The 16252-nt window shown below is 37.0% G+C and overlaps 1 protein-coding gene and 1 pseudogene across 5 annotated transcripts in view; both read right to left on the reverse strand.

Annotated features, from left to right (window-relative positions):
* LOC105484449 (ring finger and CCCH-type domains 1) overlaps positions 1-16252 on the reverse strand; it is a 91078-nt gene that overhangs the window by 35183 nt on the left and 39643 nt on the right. For all 5 annotated transcript variants that reach the window (XM_011746058.3, XM_024793655.2, XM_011746056.3 and 2 more), the window contains 4 exons: positions 12868-13068; positions 10589-10721; positions 5073-5191; positions 3099-3211 (listed from right to left, as the gene is read on the reverse strand). In XM_011746058.3, the coding sequence (XP_011744360.1) occupies positions 3099-3211; positions 5073-5191; positions 10589-10721; positions 12868-13068 (566 nt within the window). The remainder of the gene's footprint in view (positions 1-3098; positions 3212-5072; positions 5192-10588; positions 10722-12867; positions 13069-16252) is intronic.
* Positions 1911-2029, reverse strand: LOC112427237 (5S ribosomal RNA; annotated as a pseudogene).

Below are 16252 nucleotides of genomic sequence, written 5' to 3' on the forward strand. Positions count from 1 at the left end.
ATGTACTTACACCTTGTGTAAATAACCAAATAAGCAAAGGCAGAATGAGGTCAAAGAGCATGCAAATTAGAAATTTTTATATCATACTGCTCTCTAAAACTATTTTAAGTCCTACTGATCATGAAGGAAAACGTCTTTCAAAACCTCAAATACTGGGTAGTACTGGTCTTTGTTAACTTGGTAGTCCAAATATACTAAGTTGCTTTAATTTGCATTTCTTTAACAACTAGTGAGATTGAACATAGTTTCACAGGATAATTGGTCATTAGTATTTCTTCTGTAAACTATGTTTATGATCCATAAATCTATTGGCTCCTCTCCTTCTTACAGATTTGTAAGAGCTCGTTTTATGTTAGGATATCAGCCCTCTGTATGTCATTTCCTCACCAAGCTCTTTATAAAAAACTGTATTTGTACCATATCTTAGTTTTATAATTTTTATGTAACCAAATTTATCAATCTTTTCCTTTATGGATGCTGGGTTGTAGTTCTTAAAAAAATATTTTCCTTCTTTCCTTAACAACTAAAAATAAACAAACAAAAACCCTCTTACTACTCTGTGGTTTCTTTCTTCCTAAATATTTAAATCTCTTACATATCTAGAGTTCATTCTAGTATAAAGATTGTGGTAAGAATTCAGCTCTATTTTTCAAATAGGTAACAGTTATTTTCCATCATTCTTTTGGTCACTGATGTGAAATGCCACCTTTAGCACATATGCTAAGCTCCTACATGCATCTCAGACTCCTCCTAGATTCTCTATTGCGTTTCATTAATCTATTCCTATGCAAAAGACTACAGTCTTTCATTCACTGAAGTCCATAATATAGGTTAATAGTTATTAGTCTAGTTCCTGTCAAAAACTTCTTTTTCAGAATTTTCCTGGCTATTTGTACATATTTATTCTTTACAAGTGAATTTTTGATAGGATCTTAACATCATCATGGTGAGATTTAAATTCGGATTTCTTGGAATTTACTGTCTATGGAAAAATAAAACTTTTATAGCGTCAAACCTTATCCAAGAACACAGTATGTTTACTCAGTATTTCTTTTATGTTCCTAGGTAATTTATTGGTTCAATTTATATACACCCTGATTATTCTTTACAAATCTATTATTTGGTATTTATCTTTTTTTGTTGTTGCTAAAGAAGAAGAGATCCTGAATTTTAACTTTTTTTCCCAATAATTTTATGGCTATTTCATTCCTTCTTACATACATTAGCTACTACTTCCACAATGTTAAATAATACTAGTAGAAAATTTTACTACTAATTACTAGCAGAAAATTTTGCCTTATCCTTGACTTTAATGAGAGTGAATTGAATATTTTACTAATTAAGCATCATACTATTATGTTGGCTTCTGATTTACAACATGATTTATTACCATGCTGAGAAAGTATGATATTTCTGTTGTATTAAGAAATTTTGATTTTTTTTTTTTTTTGGAGACAGAGTCTCACACTGCCATTCAGGCTGGAGTGCAATGGCGCAATCTCAGTTCACTGCAACCTCCGCCTCCTGGGTTCAAGAGATTCTCCTGCCTCAGCCTCCCGAGTAGCTGGGTCTACAGGCGTGTGCCACCACACTCACTCAGCTAATTTTTGTATTTTTAGTAGAGACGGGGTTTCTCAATGTTGGCCAGAATGGTCTCAATCTCTTGACCTTGTGATCCACCCGCCTCGGCCTCCCAAAGTGCTGGGGTTACAGGCATGAGCCACTGGCGCCTGGCTGGAATTTTGATTTTTAACTGACATTCAATTTTATTCAAAAGCCTTTGGCATTTTTTGCATATGATCATGTTATTTTCTAAGTTGTGATAATTATGTTGTACTAATTTTGCAGAGTCATGGCATCTATTTTCTTTTCTTTAAAAAAAATTATATTATTTATATTAAAAAAAAAAACACCTACAGCACCCAATATTCCCAGGCAGTCTCCTATCCACGTACTAACTGGGCCTGACCATGCTTAGCTTCTAAGATCAGATGAGCTCAGGTGGATTCAGGGTATTATGCCCATAGACATGGCATCTATTGTAATGTATTATTTAATTACATTTAAATTTTTGAGATTTTTAATATTAATACGTGTGATAGATTTACAGTTTTCTTTGTGTTATCTTTGTCAAATTTAATAAAAGTGTTACATTGGATTTATAAACAAATTAAGAGGCAATGGGTGTGTTGGCTCCTGCCTGTAATCCTAGCACTTTGGGAGGCCAAGGCAGGAGAATCCCTTAAGACCAGAAGTTTGAGACCAGCCTAGGCAACATAGGGAGACCCTGTCTCTATTTTTTAAAAATAAAATAAAATAAAATAAAATAAAAATAAAATAAATTAAGAGGCTTCTCCTTTCTTTCTTCAATGAGCTGAAAAATTTAACATTCCTGAAATTATCTTGTCCTTGAAGTTTAAAAGAACTTGTTAAACTGAGCCAAGGGCAAATTTTTCCATTGGAAATACAATATGCAATTAGTTAAGTTAAAATTGATTAAAATTATTAGAATTTAAATTTTTTTGGTCGTGAAAACGACCCACTTTTAGATTTAGCTAATCATAAAATAGTTTCCTATCTATAGGCATGATGCAATAAAAGCTGAAGAAACTGCTTTTCATTTTAAAAAATTATGTACAGGTTGAGTATCTCTTATCCGAAATGCTTGGGACCAGAAGTGTTTCAAACACTGGATTTGTCTCGGATTTTGGAATATTTGCATATACATAAAGGAGATGTCTTGGGGATAAGACCCAAATATATAACACAAAATTCATTTATGTTTCATACACATCTTTTACACATGGTCTGAAAGTAATTTTATACATTATTTTAAATAATTTTGTGCATGAAGTTTTGACTGCCATCCGTCACAAGGTCAGGTGTGGAATTTTCAACTTGTGGTGTCAAGTTGGCTTTCAAGCATTTTTGGATATTGAAGCATTTTAGATTTTCAGAATAGGAATGTTCAAGCTATGTTGCATTCTAAAAATGTCCTATTTATTTAAGATAAAGCAATTACTCTTTCTGTATTTCTGTATGTCAGCAAATTATTCCACTTATACCTTATTCCAAAGTCTCCTGATTTCCACACTTACTTTTCCAGTTCCTCCTGTGAGTGTGCAAACGTACAGCTGGCCCCACGAGGGCATCCTCCTCTCTGCTTCATATCTCGACACATGTATGTTTTGTATTTGCTATGCTGTGGAGGCTAAAACCAAAATCAAAATATTAGATGTGTAATAATCCCCCACAAAAAAATACAAATTTTGTGTTGTCATTTTAGGATTTTGATAATCTAGATAAGTAATTCACATCTTTATTTAGACTACCAAGAGCAAAAGTGCTGGAAAGTCATTCCGTCTGAAGTTTCAAAGTCCAAATATAAATAAAGCAAGAAGAAGGTAGTCCTAATTTTTCTGATATGTTGATATTAATTCTCAAACAAGTAGCATCATATAAATTCTTGAATAAATTTCATGGGCATTCTTACACTTGTTTTATATGGAAAAAGAAAAATCTCATGGGGGCACTATGATCTCATTTCCACTTTTTTTTTTGAGATGGAGTCTTACTCTGTTGCCCAGGCTGGAGTGCAGTGGCGCAATCTTGGCTCATTGCAACTTCCACCTTGCCAGCTCAAGCGATTCTCCTGCTTCAGTCTCCCGAGTAGCTGGGATTACAGGTGTCCACCACCGCACCTGGCTAATTTTTGTATTTTCAGTAGAGACAGGGTTTCACCATGTTGGCCAGGCTGGTCTCGAACTCCTGACCTCAGGTGATCTGCCTGCCTCGGCCTCCCAAAGTGCTTGGGATTACAGGCGTGAGCTACTGTGCCCAGCCCATTTCCACATTTTATAATGAAAAAACAAACCACTGTAGTTTAAGACTTTCAAATATATAAATTATCTTCTAATATTTGTTTTGTACAATGTTCAATATAGCTATATGTATGCTTCCTTACAACACACCACAAAAACTACAAAAGGCCCTAAAATCAAAGAATATTCTGTAACTAATTCTTCTTGACACGCAGAACAATATACCAAGGACTTAAAATATCTCCAGAAGTACAAATGACACATATTATCTACAACTCAAGGATAAGGCAAGAGGATGGATTTGAAAGTTAATGAAATATGAGACACAACACTGAACTGGACAAAATTTAGTGTATTTTATCACCATATGGCAGACTTTAAAGGTTAATCTCATTACGTTTGTTATTTTCTTCAAGATGTCTAATGAAACAGAGAGTTAAAAATTGTAGGTTCTCCTTTCTTTTATGTCTATTCATAAATAAAAGCTTTGACCTGTGTTAGATAGGTTAGGAAGATCATATCCAGATTATTTTACTTAGCAGGATACTTTTTATATTTCTTGCCTCTTAAGCAAAAAGGAATACTGAATAATCACCTGAACCAGGTAAATTAAGAGTTTTAAGTTCACAGGCTTACTACTGCAAAATAAAAGATCTAATGAACCTAATATAAATCCTGAGAGCAAAATAAAATTACTGGGAATAAAATTTAAAAATCTAGCTATAAGAAGTTATTATACTCTACCGTTGTATTTCATCTAAAAACTGTGAGGGAAAGTTGACCCACTGGTATAACAGACACTATGAATGAAAAAAATTTTTAATTTTAATAAGAAAATCTATAGAAATTTGAATAGTATTGAAAAGATACAGTATTAGCACTAAAAAGTGATACTTATTGTCAAACCAAAATGTCATACAAACTAAAGAGAATAATAATTTTATATAAAAGGAATAAACTTCAGCACTGAATCTATTTTCTCCATCAAATGCTGCCATATCCAATGTGAAGACTGACCCCAGCATGATATTAGATCAATAAGGATTATTTAATGTCAATATTGTCAGATAAAATTACCAGCCTAATGCAGTAAACTGTTAACCATGCCAAGGTAATTTATAGTCAGAGTCTCAAAATATTCATGTCATCTTTTTGGCTTTGCACCTGTAGGTATACCCACAGTGGTTTACCTATAGTTTTAAGGCATATCCACACAGTGGATTAACTCTAAGTTTTAAACAGCTTCCTTACCTGCTGCTGATCTGCTCCTTTTTTGCTGTGGTTCTGGATATAATCAACCAGCCCATGTACCACTGTACGCACAGCAACCAGCCCATTTTCCAGCTGTTCCCAAGTAGGAGGAGGAGCATCTATACAACCAATAATAATGTTTTAAACTCTAATGTTACTCAATATTTTCCCTAATATCAAATTAATAAAAGAGTTAGTTGACAACATTTCAGTGAAATCAAGTTTCACACCTTAACTTTTCAGATAATAGCTTATTCACCTAACCATCATTTTAAAGGAATGGACATATTCTTTCAAAGCTGGGGTTGCAAACTGAAATAACCACAGGAACAAGAAAGGTAACAAGAAAGAGGTAAATAGGCCACACAATAGTAGTAACTGTCATTAGACTCTTAGGGTTGAGGAGACAACAGCGAGTGACAGGGACTGCTGAACTGGAGAGCGTGTCCCTCATCTAAGAGTATGGTTATAACTCAGCTTTAGATGATTGTTGTTATGTGACAATGCAAGGCTGGCACTGCCAAATACATTAACTGTTTCCCAGGGAAACCTGAAACTTAAGATTTTTAAGTAAAAATTTTTCAGTTTTAAAATGTTGGCATCTAAGAAATTTAGACCATTGCTCAGACCAACACTGTGTGGACTAAACAAAACTGAGGAGTGCCTGTAGTCAGTCAATTTGCATGTTTATTTTGAACTTTTATATAAATCAAGTTTTGGTAAACAAAAAGCTTAAAAAGTTTAATAAGCCAGGCACAGTGGCTCAGGCCTGTAATCTCAGCACTTTAGGAGGCCGAGGTAGGAGGATCACGAGATCAAGAGATGGAGACCATCCTGTCCAACATGAAAAAAAACCCCGTCTCTACTAAAAATACAAAAATTACCCAGGCATGGTGGCATGGGCCTATAGTCCCAGTTACTTGGGAGGCTGAGGCAGGAGAATTGCTTGAACCTGGCCGGGCGCGGTGGCTCAAGCCTGTAATCCCAGCACTTTGGGAGGCCGAGACGGGCAGATCACGAGGTCAGGAGATCGAGACCATCCTGGCTAACACAGTGAAACCCCGTCTCTACTAAAAAATACAAAAAAATAGCCGGGCGAGGTGGCGGGCGCCTGTAGTCCCAGCTACTCAGGAGGCTGAGGCAGGAGAATGGCGCAAACCCGGGAGGCGGAGCTTGCAGTGAGCTGAGATCGGGCCACTGCACTCCAGCCTGGGCGACAGAGCGAGACTCCGTCTCAAAAAACAAACAAACAAACAAACAAACAAAAAAAGAATTGCTTGAACCTGGGAGGCGGAGGTTGCAGTGAGCCGAGATCACGCCACTGCACTCCATCCTGGTGACAGAGCGAAACTCCGTCTCAAGAAAAAAAAAAAAAATTTAATAGAAGAGCTATTATATAAAGTAACTCTGCTACATGTCTTCTTCATTTAGTAGGTATTTGTCCTATGCCAGCACTTTGATTTATAAAAGAAAAATTAACTATAAGGCTAAATATAAAATATTCTTTAAAAGAAATACATAAAATGCAACTAGAAGAGAGATGCAGAGATAACTTCCTGCTCAGACATCCTGAAAGAATTCTAGGGGATGGCATTTGAACTGGGCTTTGAAGGACACATGGAATCTGAAAAGGAAAAAAGGTAAAGAGAACAAGTATTCAAAAAAGTAGTTTTTGGAACACTTGCTAAATCTGAGTTATTGTTCTAGTTGTTGGGTAAGCAATAGTGATTAAAACAAAAATCCTCATTATATTCAAGGAGAAGAGCCAGATAATAACCAAGACAAATAAGCAAAATATACAGTAGTATTTAGATAATGTTGAATTGAAAAAATAGAACTAAGAAAAGTGGGGCCAATGTGTAAAATTTTAGACAAGAGGCAATCTGCTCGTCTTGGCCTCCCAAAGAGCTAAGATTACAGGCGTGAGCCACTGCACTCTACTAAAAATACAAAAAAAAATTAGCTGGGCATGGTGGCACATGCCTGTAGTTCCAGCTACTCTGGAAGCTGAGGCAGGAGAATCACTTCAACCTGGGAGGCGGAAGTTGCAGTGAGCTGAGATCGCACCACTGCACTCCAGCCTGGTCAATAGAGGGAGACTCTGTCTCAAAAGAAAAAAAGAAAAATTTAGACAGAGGCCAGAAAAGTCCTCCTTGAGAAGGTTACATTTGATTAAAGACCTGAAAGAAGGGCTTAAGTGTGCCTACTGGAGATATTAGGGGAAAAATATCCAAGTTAGAGGGAAGAATAAGTGCAAAGTCCTTAATGTGAGAAGTGTGCCCAGCATGTTGCATGGAGATAGAACCAGAGAAGAGGAAATTAAGAGAAAAAAAGGGTAGGAAATGAGGTTTGAGAGAGGTAATGGAAGACCAGACCACACGAGACCCTATAGATCATGGGAGAGATTTTGGCTTTTACTCTGAGTGACAGAAAGCCATAGGAGAATTTATGAGCAGAGGGTGACAGGGTCACTCTGGCTCTTTTGCTAAAATCAGTTAGACAACAGGAGGCTATTCCATAATCTCCTGAGAGATGGCAATGGTAGCAGTGAAGGTAGATGGATTCTGGATGGATTTTAAAAGTAGGGCCTACAGAATTTGCTAACGGATCAGATATACATTATGAGAGAAAGAAGAGTTGAGATTTTTGGACTAAGCAACTGGAAGGATAGAGTTGCCACAAACAGGATGGCAGGGAAGAGCTCATTTTTAGATAGATTCAGTTTGAAATGCTTATCAGATATAAGATGATGGATGCTGAGAAAGCATTTTTTTTTTTTTTTTTTTTTTTTTTTTTACGGAGTCTTGTTCTGTCATCAGGCTAGAGTGCAGTGGCACGATCTCAGCTCACAGCAACCTCCACCTTCTGGGTTCAAGCGATTCTCCTGTCTCAGCCTCCCAAGCAGCTGGGACTACAGGGGCCCGCCACCACGTCCAACTAGTTTTTGTATTTTTAGTAGAGACAGGGTTTCACCATGTTGGCCAGGATGGTCTCAATGTCTTGACCTTGTGATCCACCCACCTCAGCCTCCCAAAGTGCTGGGATTACAGGCGTGAGCCACTGCACCTGGCCGAGAAAGCAGTTTTATATGCAAGTTCAGGAAAAAGGCATGGGCTGGATATATATTTCAAACTCTAAAAGACTATCAATTGTAATGCATATTACTTTATGTGCCACCAAAGAAAAAAAAGATTGTTAATTATAATATGTCTTCACACAAATGCATTCCAATTTCAGAAATGCTAAGATCTGAAATAATTATGAACCTCAAAACTGATAAAAATACAGTAAATTTGTGAGTTATATAAATTATATTTGAAGCTATGAGATAGATAAGATTATCTAGGAAACAGGTATAGGATTAAACTCTGAGAACACTCCAAAGAGTACAGGATATGGAGACGAGAAAGCAGAGGATGCTGAGGAGAGTTCAATAAAGTAAGAAGAGAATTAGTAGCTTAGAAGCCAAGAAAAAAGCATTTCAAGGAAGAGAGAGTACAGAACAATGGCCAGGCACGGTGGCTCATGCCTGTAATCCTAGCACTTTGGGAAGCCGAGGCAGGCGGGTCACCTGAGGTCAGGAGTTTGAGAACAGCCTGGCCAACACGGTGAAGCCCTGTTTCTATTAAAGATACTAAAAATAAAAATAAATAATGATAACAAATTAGCTGGATGTGGTGGTGCAGGCCTGTAATCCTAGCTACACGGGACAAGAATTGCTTGAACCTGGAAGGCAGAGGTTGCAGTGAAGCGAGATCTTGCCATCGCACTCCAGCCTGGGGGACAGAGTGAAACTGTGTCTCCAAAAATAAATAAATAAAATGTTAAATGCTGCTAAATCAAGTACAGTAAGAACTGAGAGCTGACCTTTGGAATTAGCTACATGGAAGTAGTTTACAACCTTGGATAGAGCAGTGGAGATAAATGCCTGACTGGAGTTGAGTTCAAGAGAGTGCCAAAACAAGAAATGAAGCAGTAGGTAGATGAGAAACGGGGTCAAAAATGGATTAGGAACTTGTGGAAGTTCTCTTTTGACTGCTCAGGATGATCAAAGCACAGCAGTAGGGGGGAAAAATCACTATATATTCTAGTAACATTGATCTGGTTTACTAAGCAATTTTAGGAGCAAACCTATAAAAGTAGGCTGATAAAAAACTAAGAGGGCTCTGAATGCCATAGTCATCAGTGTCAAACTTTATTCCGTGAGCAATTCTACAAACAATGAAAATTTATGAGTGTGGAAGCAAGATCAGGGATGTGATTTCTTTTATAGCAGTAAGTAGACTGGATTGGAGGAACTCATAGTAGAGGAACTTGTAAGACATTCAGTCTCAGGGAAAAGGAGGCTCTCAAAGGAAGTAATCATAAGCAGGGGATATAGGGACATTGTGAAAGAAGAACAGATAAATCCTATTGTATGAAATGGTATGTAAAACAAGTGAAAGGAAAAGATGAGGCAAGACAAAATATTAAGGTTTTAAACTTACATACCTCAGAGAATGAGGTCATTATCAGAAAGAGGAAACATTAGAGGAAGAGCAAGTATCAAGTAATGATGAGCTTGCTTTGAAGCACTCAGAGGAGATGATGGAAAATCTCAGCAAGCATTGGGAGATGTATCTGGAATGGATGCAGAGACAATAGTGACAGATATTTGGGAGTCTGTATTCTACATGAAAGTAATACCTGCTGCTAAGAATGAATAACCACTATCAGAGCATGTAGAGAAAACAAAATCCCAAGAGCATAACCTGCCTACTCTTTAGTGGGCAGGAGGGGAAAGCATGGTACAAATATGACAGAAGTAGCACTCAGGTCAGAAGAGAACTATGAGATCACAGAAAGATATCAAAAAAGTGCTCAACAACATTATCCAAATGCTGAAAACAAATGGGAGTGATTTAAAGACTAAGACAAAGTTTTTGGAATCAGAGACTGGGAACCTACTAGCAAATATTAAGAGAGCTTCAGATCAGTAGTAGGAATAAACACAGAGAAGCTAAAATATCTTAGATGTAAGTATAAGGTGAAAAATGAAGGTTGGGTACATTTTCAGCTTAAGAAGAAGGAGCAGAAAAAGCCTAAGTAAACATATACAAGAGAGGATACTTGAAGGAACAAGATATTATGGTGAGGGCAAAAACAGGATCAAGGAAATGCAACTAAGGATACATAATACAGAAAAAAAAATGAGAAAAATGAGATTTGGAAGAGGTAAGAATGGTAAAATACAACACAATTTTGTGATGGGAGAAAGAAGAAACATAAAGAAGCCCGGAGAGATCTATTTTCCTGACGAAATGAGCAACAGTGTAAAAAGTATTAAATAAATATTAAAGTGAACTAACCTGAGATAAAGAGGGAAAATATTTAAAATGGAAACTTAAAATACTGTAAAAAAGATCTGGAGTAACTACTTTAGGAAACCCTAGAGGAAGAACAAAAGATAATGAAAGAATCACTGAGCAGCACAAAAGGCACATATAAGACAGTCCATTAATTTCCCATGGGTTTACCTGGACTAGGGTCAATGTTTGCTAACAGCTCCAAATGGGGTCTTAGTCGGTTCAAGTTTGCTGGGTCTCCAGTCCGCTGGAGAGCAATTGTTAGTTCCTGAACACTCTGTGCAAAAGAGGCTGGGGTCTGCAACTTAAAAAAGATAAATGTTAACTTTCCCAAAGGTCGGATAATCTTTTAAATACAAAGATTATTTATATCACAATCATTTTTACAATTTATTAAATTTAATTTTTATCTTCCCATACACTCTACACTCTGGGCAGATTAGATTACTTGCTACCTAAATAAATTCTCTACTTCTCTGCATCTAGAGCTTGGCACATTGTGTACTGTATTGCCTCTGCTGTCACATTCTTCAAATGTGAGACCTCTCTCAATTCAGCCTCCCATCAGTTAGATATATTGATGAGTCATCTTTGTGAATTGTTAATTCCTGTTTCTCTCTCCATTAATTTACTAGAATTAGTGCTTTTCTCATCACTTTTAATAAATTCTCTTTTGTATTATCCAATATGGTAACCTTAGCAGTATGTGGCTATTTAAATTTAAGTTAATTAAATAAAATAAAAATTTCAGTGCATCGGTTGCAAAAGTCCCATTTCAAGTGCTTAATAGCCATGTGTGACTAGTGATCACCATATTGGACAGTGCATACACAGAACATTTTCATGATTACAGAAAGTTCTGTTGCTCTATGAAATATCACACACATCGCAAAGTTTACCAGTTTGTTGTACAAAGGTCTCTGGATATTAAATTTAAAGCACTGCGGGTGATGTGAGAAAATTATTGTAGGATATACACCTAGTTACCAGTTCAGTTCAGACAGGAAGATTAACCACCTTGTAGAATCTTTATAAAAGGCAAGCCAGGCCAGGCACAGTGGCTCACGCCTGTAATCCTAGCACTTTGGGAGGCTGTGGTGGGCAGATCACGAGGTCAGGAGTTCGAGATCAGCCTGGCCAACATGGTGAATCCCCATCTTCACTAAAGATACAAAAAATTCACTGGGTGTGGTAGCGCGTGCCTATAATCCCAGCTACTTGGGAGGCTGAGGCAGGAGAATCGCTTGAACCTGGGAGACAGAGATTGCAGTGAGCCGAGATAGTGCCACTGCACTCCAGCCTGGGTGACAGAGCAAGACTCCGTCTCGAAAAAAAAAGAAAAAAGCAAACCAAGTTTCTCTTCAGAGGTAGAAAGGTACTCCTTTAATAGATCATTACTAAGCATTTCCATAAATTATAAATCAGTTGCAAAACTTAAGATACAAGCTCCTGTCCAAATCTAAGAGTTGCAGGTAAAGTCTGGTTAAAGGTATCCAGAGAAGACTTACAGGACAGAGCAAACAACCTACATTGTAACTAAAAATTATGTACCACCTTTTTTTCCCCCTAAAGAGATAGGGTCTCACATTAGCTCACTGCACCCTCAAACTCCTGAGCTCAAGGATTCTCCCACCACAGCCTCCCAACTAGGTGGGACTACAGGTGTCTACCACCACACCTGGCTATGGTTTTTTTTTTTTTTGGTAGCGATGAATGTCCCAATGTTTCCCAGGTTGTGCCCGAACTCCTGGCCTCAAGCAATCCTCCTACCTTGGCCTCTCAAAGTGCTGAGATTACAGGCATAATCCACTGTGCCCACCCTACACCAGGCATTTAAAACACGTATTTCCCAATTCTCACTGTATTACCCATTCAAGGGATTCTATCTTTAGAAATAGAAAAAAAAAAAAAAAGGAGCTGGGGGGGAATAGTTTGGTAAAAGGTTAGTGTATTCTACAGTGAGAATGCCCAAGTTCATATCCACTTCTGTCATTTACTATCTATGTGATGCTGGAAAAACATATTAACTTCCTTTTGTCTTTGTCTAAAATGGATAATACAGGGCTGTTGAGAGGATTAAATGAATTATTTAAAACCACTAGATACATACTAAAATTTTAGTAAATGTTCATTATTATTTTTTTTAGGTTACTCTTACTATTTGACTCTATTTCTCTAAATTAAATGTAGAGTGGTCTCTAGAGTGGGCAATCATCTCTGTGATTCTAGTAAAAATAAAATAAAATATAAAATAAATAAAATTAAAAATATAAACTAATCATCTCTTTATACGAACAAAGTGGTATTATAATGGGATTGGTTATGACATGACACTGGCTATAACTACAATTTACAAAAGCTATACAGTATTCACTTTAATATACATTTGTTAAATGAATTACCAAAAGGCCAAGATTAGTCCAAGAAGTAAGGAACAAAAAAGGTTCTACCTTGTCAATAATGGACTGCATATGAGATTTGTGAGACTGGTCTCCATAAAGCAAAGAGGACCATTGGTCTGGTGCAATTCGTAAGCCTGCTTCCATAGCAATCTGCACTATCTGGGAGTCATGTTCTCGCCGCAGAGCTTCATAGGTTCTAAATTCTTCTTTCAGCTGCATCAAAGAAGAGTCTTCATCACGTTTGGTGACCTAATAAGACACAAATAATCTCATAATGAAGTCAAAAAAATTAGTTTATGCTTTATATGAACACATAATTTTTAACGTAACAATTTTAGCAGCAACAACAAGATTAAATGAATATACCATTTGCCTGCAAAATATTTTCTCCTCAACTTGTTGAGGTAGGTATATTGTTATCATCCCATTCTAAGTCAAGTTGGATTTAGGCCAACATTTTCTGGATAGGTCTTTCAGAAAGAATAAATACAGGCTGAAAATCTCTTATCCAAAATGCCTGGGCCAGAAGTGTTATCAGATTTCAGATTTTTTCAAATTTTGGAATATCTGCATTAAACCACTTGAATATCCTTACTCTGAAAATCTGAAATGCTCCAATGAGCATGTGAGCATCATGTTGGTGTTTAAAAAGTTTTGGATTTTGGATTTTTGTATAGTCAATCTGTATGTGCTGGAATGAAATCCAACGATTTGACAGACTTTAACATATACGTGCAGTTTAAGGTGTGTATGTGTGTATATGCATTTTTTAAAAGAAAAATACACTAATACGATTATATATTCTGAAAAACAATATGTTTCTTCTCCATAAATGTGGATTATGACTCTTGGGCTTGCCTGACAATGAGCTAGTTGGGATTGATGACTGCAGAGCTTCAGATGCTGGTTTAACTCTAACAATGATTTAATTTGTACTTGGCTTAATTCTCCATGGAGTTTTGTGGGATGGGCTACTACCAGAAAGTGTAAAGTGTGAGATGCTAGACTAGAATAATCATAATGATTATGATTAAATAATATCATTTAGTAATAAAAATAGCTACCACGTTTTGAGCACCTGGCATGTGCCAGCCAATATATTAAATTATATTATTAACCATTATAGTACTGGATTAACTCATTGACTTCTCTTGTTGAGGTAGGTGTACTGTTATCACCCCAATAACTTACATTCTGAGTCAAGTTGGATTTAGGCCAAATGCTTAACAAATCAAAGCAAAATAATTAAGTCTAGCTTAAGATAACCTCTACCCTAACATATTTCAGAACACATTTTACCTTGTTAACCTTTTATTGCCATAAGGACTCATATTCTTCTTGTATATAATTCCTGTTTTTTTCCCTCTCACCAAAGAAACTACAAAATATTGTAAACAGGACTTCTAAGTCACACTGATAAAAAATTAATGTGAGTGGTGGCATGTGCCTGTAGTCCAGCTACTGAGGCTGAGCGGAAGGATTGCTTAAGCCCAAGAGTTGAAGGCCAGTCTGGGCAACACGGCAAGACTCTATCGCTCAAAAAACAAGTAAATAAATAAATGCATTCAATTCTTATTACAAGGAAGAAAGTCGAACTTACTTTTTGTTAGGAACATCTATATAAGACCAAATTGATAAAAATCAAGAACTACAGTCACAAAAACTGAATATATTGTGCCATTATTAAAAGGCAAGTCAAAAGACCAAATGCATATGTTTAGCACTCCCTCAATATATGCTGAACCTCATTAAAATGTAAAGTATGCTTTCTATATGTAACAATGGTTCCTTGAACTTGGCTCTCACCACTCAATCTTTAACTAAAAACAATCAAGGATTTCCAAGAGATGAAATGTCTAAGTCTCAGAACTTTATTCTACTAAGAAAGAACAAATTATCTTGCAGCTCAAAAGGCTTTTCCAATGGAAATACAGGAGACACTAAAAGGACACAGCCAGAATACAGCTGTATGGATACATATTCCTGCAAGGAAAATAATCATGACCTGAGTGAAAAAGCAGCTTTTTACAAATTTCCAATTTTCTTTATTCCTGTTTTTTTTTTTTTTAGGTGGAGTCTTGCTCCGTCACCCAGGCTAGAGTGCAGTGGCATGATCTTGGCTCACTGTAACCTCTGTCTCCCAGGTTCAAGCAATTCTCCTGCCTCACCCTCCCCAGTAGCTGGGATTACAGGTGTGTGCCACCACAACTGGCTAATTATTTTTTATGTTTTATTTTTAGTACACACAGGTTTTTTCACTAAGTTGGCGAGGCTGGTCTCGAACTCAAATGATCTGCCCACCTCAGCCTCCCAAAGTGCTGGAATTACAGGCGTGAGCTACTGCGCCTGGCCATATTCCTGTTAATGCTTTAGAGTTCAGAGAGGTTCACTTCATGGGTATTCTGGGTTTTCTTGAGTCACGTATTCTTCTTTACAGGGGAGGGTTGAATGTTTTCTTTCCAAAGCTTCCTATACTGTATCTGTCTGGTGCTGTTAATGGATAACAATTAACAATGGAAGCAGACAGACGTTCCAGAATGTATTCTGAACTGCACTGTAAAATCATGTTACTCTAACCACTACAACAAGAGTGAGTTATTCAGAGACAATCTGGACCAGTTAAAGTAATTTTAGCTAGAGGTTCTTACAGCTTCAGTGGTACCTATAGAAAATAGAGGCCCATTTTCAACATACAGTCTGACTCCACAAAGACACAGAATAAGACCAGCATTTAGCTAGAGCTTTAAAAATTTTGTTTAAATGAAATCTATATGCTCTTCTGCTAATTTTGTAAACCATTTCCTCCTTCTCAAAGGATGAGAGAACAGAATTTAGTAGGATAGCTAATGTGGCATTTTTTTAGTTTATGAGTGTCAGATAACAAGAATGTGGTGATCTGAGAATGGATTTCCTTACAGCTGGCATGAATGAATTAATTTTTTTAAAGACACGGTTTTCAAGTACTGGTTATAAGCTGTGTCAGAATCAAGACAGTTTGATTTTTAAAAGTCAGGAAAATAGGCTGGGTGTGGTGGGTCATGCCTGTAATCCCAGCACTTTGGGAGACCGAGGTGGGCAGACCATCTGAGGTCAGGAGTTCAAGACCAGCCTGGCCAACATGGTGAAACCCTGTCTTTACTAAAAGTTAAAAAAAAAAAAAATTAGCCAGGTATGGTGGCAGGCACCTGTAATCCCAGCTACTTAGAAGGCTGGAAGCAGGAGAACTGCTTGACCCAGAAGGCAGAGGATGCAGTGAGCCAAGACTACACCACTGTACTCCAGACTGGGTGACGGAGCAAGACTGCATCTCAAAAAAAAAGTCAGAAAAATAATACTGGATTAACAATAAATGATACATGGTGAGTAGCAATGTTTGAGGCGGTGCTTATTCAATTTGGGATAAGAGACTATGTCCAGCATTACCATATAGACT

The sequence above is a fragment of the Macaca nemestrina genome, chromosome 1 (genome assembly GCF_043159975.1).
Source record: "Macaca nemestrina isolate mMacNem1 chromosome 1, mMacNem.hap1, whole genome shotgun sequence".
Classification (NCBI taxonomy): domain Eukaryota; kingdom Metazoa; phylum Chordata; class Mammalia; order Primates; family Cercopithecidae; genus Macaca; species Macaca nemestrina.